Raw genomic sequence first — 6,000 nt, forward strand, 5'->3', positions numbered from 1 at the left:
GTTGAAATTCTTTCTTATGAGATGGAGAATATTCCAAGAGTTTCTAAAATGTATTATTTACCTAAAAGAAGAACGCTACAAGTTTGTGAGGGTGGTATAGACACCTTAGAAAGCCCAGGGGTTTCAACTTTTTTAGAGGACTCACTGGACAATATAGTATCTAGCACTACATTGTTTGTTAATTTTTCATTAAAAAAAGGATAAAGACCTGTTCTTTACTAAATATTTTCAAAATAAAACTTTAAATTTTTGTGGCCAAAAGATACAGGTCTTTCCTGACGTTTCTTGTGCGACTCAAGCACGGCGGAAACTATTTTTATCTTTAAAGCAAGCAGTTCTAGATATGGGAGCTACCTTCTTCTTAAAATTCCCATGCAAGTGCCAAATCACATATCAAACTAATAAATGTGTTTTCTTGGATCCCTCACATCTAGAGAGTTTTCTTCGGGACAAATCTCAGAATTCTTAATTAGGTGTAGGGATAGGGTTGTATAAGTAAAAATGGCACATGCTCTGAACTATACTTATCACTCTTCCCCTAGATGTGGGCTAAACCAGATGTTTTGTACAGAAATAATATAATATTTGAATGATTGTTGTTCTTTGATTGTTATCTGGATTACATGATTGTATCATTTATATGTAAATTTTATAATTAAATAAACATTAAATTAAAAAAAAAGTGCCAGGTTGTCATCCTGTGCTGACATTCCTGCAGCTCAAAGTACAAAACAAATAGGGGAAAGAAAAGAATACAAAGACAGAGAGATGGAGAAAGTGGGAAAAAATGGGAACTCCTTCCTTAATCTCATCAGGGCTCCCTCGTGTCTGTCAGACTACAAAGGTTGGATCAAATTCCTTAGGGAACTCTACTAGTAATTTGCAAGATCTCTTCACATGTTGCATTTTATATCTTCTGCAACAACCTGAAGAGCTTGAAAAAGTTGTAGATGTCCAAGGGAGAGATAAAAGTTAAAGGGATCTTGAAACTCTAACAAGACAAAAATCTTGATATCAATAACCCTTTCCTATTCTTGAACATCCAATAGGGATGTGTGGATACTGAGTGGGGGAGGGGTGGCAAGGGAAAGGAGCCTAGATAATCAACAGCTCACTGAAATAAGGAACTGAGGAATTCTTCAGAAATAACTGTTGCACAAAAAAGACTCCCAATTACATGATTATGTTCATATTTTGTCATTGTGATTTCTATTGTTTATTGTTGTTCACCACCCTTGAGCATTTTTTTTTTCAGAAAAGAGGTAAAAATGTCGAAGAAAATGAATTAGTTAAGTTGAAAGAAGACCAGAGTTCCATCAGGCGCTCACCATGGTTTTCAAGGCCATTCATGGGCTTTCACCAGCTAGCACTGAATCCTCCATCCGGCTCACCTCCCTTCCCAGCTTTTACACTCCTTCTCTTAGAATTTGTTAGAAATACCTTCCACTAAACAAGTCCGTTTGGCCACTCTACGTAAAAGGATATTTTGATAGCTGGGCCTATTTTTTGGAAAGATTTACCTATAACAATCAGATGTGAGAGTGATCTGCTCCGATTCAGGAGGTTGCTTAAAACTCATCTTTTCACTCGTGCTTTTTCTGTTCAGGAAGGTCTCTGCATATGCAGGACATGAAGCACTTGCCTGCAGATTCTGTAGGTTCAATCTAATGTTTAACATGGTTTAGTTTGTTCATTCTATTCTGTGGTGCTTGTCACTGTATGTTTACTGATTTTAATGTGTATGTGTATTGTACTCCTCCAAGATCTGTGTATTGGCGGAATATAAGGGGTAGATTTTAAAAGGATTACACGCATAAGTTATTAGAGATGTGAATCAGAACCGGAATCGTTCGGTTCCGGTTCCGATTCAAATCGTGCATTTTTTTTCGTCCAGCCCGATTGGGTTTTTTTTATCGGCTGCGCCCGATCCGATAAACAAAAAACCCACCCCGACACTTTAAAACCGCTCCCTTAGCCTCCACCACCCTCCCGACCCCCCCAAAAACGTTTTAAAATTACCTGGTGGTCCAGCAGGGGTCCCGGGAGCGTTCTCTCGTGCTTGGGCTGTCGGCCGATAAACAAAAAACCCACCCGACCCTTTAAAACCGCTCCCTTAGCCTCCACCACCCTCCACCACTCTCCCGATCCCCCCCAAAATGTTTTAAAATTACCTGGTGGTCCAGTGAGCCCCGGGAGCGATCTCTCGCTCTCGGGCTGTCGGCTGCCACTAATAAAAATGGCGCTGATGGCCCTTTGCCTTTACCATGTGACAGGGTAACCGTGCCATTGGCCGGCCCCTGTCACATGTAGGAGCACTGGACGGCCGGCGCCATCTTTAAAAATGGCGTGGGCCATCCAGTTGTTTGGGGGGGGGGGGGTTGGGAGGGTGGTGGAGGCTAAGGGAGCGGTTTCAAAGGGTCAGGGTGGGTTTTTTGTTCATCGGCCAACAGCCCGAGCGCGAGAGAATGCTCACAGGACCCCCCCGCTGGACCACCAGTTAATTTTAAAATGTTTTTGGGGGGGTCAGGAGGGTGGTGGAGGCTAAGGGAGCGGTTTTAAAGGGTCGGGGTGGGTTTTTAGGTTGTGTCCTAACTCCCGTTAGTGTGCACTAACCCGATTAATGATTTTTTCACGATAAATTGGTGGAATTTCTATTGTATCACACTCTTTAACGATTAATGACGATTTAAAAAATATCGGACGATATTTTAAATTGTCAAAAAATGATTCACATCCCTATAAGTTATGTGCGTAAACCTTTCAAAACAGGGGGCGTGTTGGGGGCGTGTCGGGGGTGGCGTGACGTTCGGGGTGTTCCGGGGGGCATGTCAGGGCATGGTACCAGCCCGGGGGCATGGTCGACGCCTCCAAAATCACTCCTGGGCCAGGGAATCGTGCAGCGGTGGCTGATCGGCGGGTGCGAGTTATGCCTGCCTGGGGCAGGCATAAATTTCACGATAAAGGTAGGGGGTTGTAGATAAGGCTGGGGGGGTGAGTTAGGTAGGGGAAGGGAAGGGAAGGTGGGGGGAGGCCGAAGGAAAGTCCCCTCCGAGGCCGGATTTACACGAGCAGGGCCCTCGCGCGCTGGCGTGCCTATTTTGCATAGACCGCCGGCGCGCACAGAGCCCCGGGACGCGCGTAACTCCCGGGGCTTTTAAAAAGGGGCGGGTCGGGGGCGGGTCGGGGGTGTCGCCAAATGACGCAGCGTTTCAGGGGCATGTCGCAGCAATTGGGGGTGGGCCTGGGGCGTGGCACCGGCCCGGGGGCGGGCCCGGGGCGTGGCCGCACCCTCTGGAACAGCCCCCGGGTCGGGTCTTGGCGCGCCAGCAGCCCGCTGGCGCGCGCGGATTTACATCTTCCTCCGGTAGGCGTAAATCCATGGATAAAAGTGGGGGGTGTAGATAGGGCTGGGGGGGTGGGTTAGGTAGGGGAAGGGAGGGGAAGGTGAGGGGAGGGCGAAAGAAAGTTCCCTCCGAGGCCGCTCCGATTTCGGAGCGGCCTCGGAGGGAACGGAGGCAGGCTGCGCGGCTCGGCGCGCACAGGCTGCCCAAAATCAACAGCCTTGCACGCGCCGATCCCGGATTTTATAAGATACGTGCGGCTACGCGCGTATCTTATAAAATCCAGCGTACTTTTGTTTGCGCCTGGTGCGCGAACAAAAGTACGCGATCGCGCTATTTTTTAAAATCTACCCCATAAAATCCGCCCGTCAGTGAAGCTGCATACTGGGTAGGACTAGATAATTTAAGTTTAATGCCTAACCCACTTTCTAATCTAACAGTTTATACTGGAACAGCAGTTAACCTAGAGAAAATGTGCATTCCCCACTGTATGCATGAAAACAATGGTAGAGCTCTAGTATTCCAGCCATACCTTTCTGAAACACATGCATGCACAATCATCACATATATGTTTCATGCTCACCAATAAACATTTAATCAGCTCACTTTTGCCATTTAGCCCATTACTTCAAAAGCTGCATGTTTAAAATACAGACCTGGAAAGATAATTGTGCATTGCATAATTACCTGAATGAGTTCATCAAGCTCTGTCGTGTTTACGCAAGAATGGTCCGATACAAACATATGCTTCTGAATCAGGATGGCGGTTCTCAGTGAACTCTCATGTGGCTGCTCCAATGCCTTGAAGACAGTAGCACCAATTATTAGGTACAGAACCACCACCAGAAAAATCGTTGAGACAGTTTTCCATTTCATAACATTAACTGCTATATCACGTTCCTCCCTTGTAGACAGCACGGGGGGCTTCGTGGAAAATGACAATCTGGGCTTGGAGTTCTGGGTGGCAGATTTAGGATCAAGCAGGTCAGGTGCCGCCACTAGAAAAAAATACAGAGAAGAAATGTTATTTATTTAAGTTCAAATGAGTTTTCGTTAATTGTTTTTGCTTCCTGTTAAAAGACATAAATCCTGTTAATTCAAACTAAATGCAAACATAGCAGCTATTTAAAACATATTCACTTTGTCCTCCAAGGTGCTGTAAAACTGCTCTGAAAAATATTTTAGCAAATGGTTCAAACAAATATTATGCAATCTACATATACACGATCATCCACCCATCTCCTTCTTAGTTACTAGTAATGAATACAACTGTGAGTTTTGTAGTTATTCTCTTCCATTTGTAATTAGTTGAAAGACAACTGAAACCTTTGATGTTAGCTATTCTTATCTGAGGAAAGACCCTATGCAGTCTCAAAGGCTTATGTATATCATTATTTTTTACTATTGATTCTGTTGGCCCAATAAAAAGCATCACAACCTGCAAAGAATTCAGTTTTCTCCAAGACAAAATGTCTACTAGGAATATGCAACCTTCAAGAATGTGAAGCCTGTGGGGTATGTTAACTCGCTTCTGCCCACAGCATTCAACTTGTAGAAACTATCAATGGCACCAGCTTGTCTTATGAACTTTTAGGATTTATGAGATCACTATATATATATGTGTGTGTGTATATATATATATATAGCAAATGTTGCTTACCTGATGTAACAGGTGTTCTCACAGGACAGCAGGATGTTAGTCCTCACAAATGGGTGACATCGAGGATGGAGCCCACCACGGAAAACTTCTGTCAAAGTTTAACAGAACTTTGACTGGCCCCTACTGGGCATGCCCAGCAAGGCACTGACCCTGCAGCCAGCAGGGGTCTCCCTTCAGTCTGATTTTCAAAGCTACAGGCAGTGCCTAAAAAAGTAAAAACTAAAACGAACCCAACACCGCGGGGTGGCGGGCGGGTTTCGTGAGGACTAACATCCTGCTGTCCTGTGAGAACACCTGTTACATCAGGTAAGCAACATTTGCTTTCTCACAGGACAAGCAGGATGGTTGTCCTCACAAATGGGTGAGTACCGAGCTGAGGATGTCCTGACTTGCACCAAATGCCCCCAACGACGTGCAACAGGCACAACAACTGGGGTGGAATTTGGTAAAGGGCATCCGCACCCTACCGGGAAGGTGGAAGGGTGTTGGTACATCAGGTTGGAAAAAGGTTACGCAAGATAGATTGGCCGAAGATGGAGTCCTGTCTTCCAGCTTTGTGCAAACAATAGTGGGCTGCAAAGGTATGGAGAGAACTCCAGGTTGCAGCTTTACAGATGTCAGGAAGCGGCACCGATCGAAGGTGTGCTACCGAAGTCGCCATTGCCCTCACAGAGTGTGCTTTTACACGGTCTTGAAAAGGAATGCCAGCTTGCTGATAGCAAAAAGAGATGCAGTCCGCCAACCAGGAGGAAAGAGCCTGCTTACCCACAGGTTGTCCTAACTTGTTAGGATGGAAAGAGACAAATAATTGAGTGCTCTTCCTGTGTGCAAGTGTACGGTCTAGATAAAAAGCTAGAGCTCGTTTGCAGTCTAGGGTATGCAGAGTCTGTTTCCCGGAGTTGGAGTGGGGCCTGGGAAAAAAGATAGGTAGTATAATGGATTGATTCATATGAAACTCCGAAACTACCTTAGGTAAGAATTTAGGGTGAGTGCGGAGTA

At 45.3% G+C, this 6,000-nt stretch overlaps 1 protein-coding gene across 1 annotated transcript in view; it reads right to left on the bottom strand.

Annotated features, from left to right (window-relative positions):
* KCNK2 (potassium two pore domain channel subfamily K member 2) overlaps positions 1–4,337 on the bottom strand; it is a 260,603-nt gene extending 256,266 nt beyond the window's left edge. Inside the window, exon 1 of the mRNA XM_029593201.1 lies at positions 4,029–4,337. Coding sequence (XP_029449061.1) covers positions 4,029–4,217 — 189 coding nt within the window. The 5' untranslated portion in view covers positions 4,218–4,337. The remainder of the gene's footprint in view (positions 1–4,028) is intronic.
* Positions 4,338–6,000: the final 1,663 nt, after the last annotated feature.

This window comes from Rhinatrema bivittatum, chromosome 3 (genome assembly GCF_901001135.1).
Source record: "Rhinatrema bivittatum chromosome 3, aRhiBiv1.1, whole genome shotgun sequence".
Taxonomy (NCBI): domain Eukaryota; kingdom Metazoa; phylum Chordata; class Amphibia; order Gymnophiona; family Rhinatrematidae; genus Rhinatrema; species Rhinatrema bivittatum.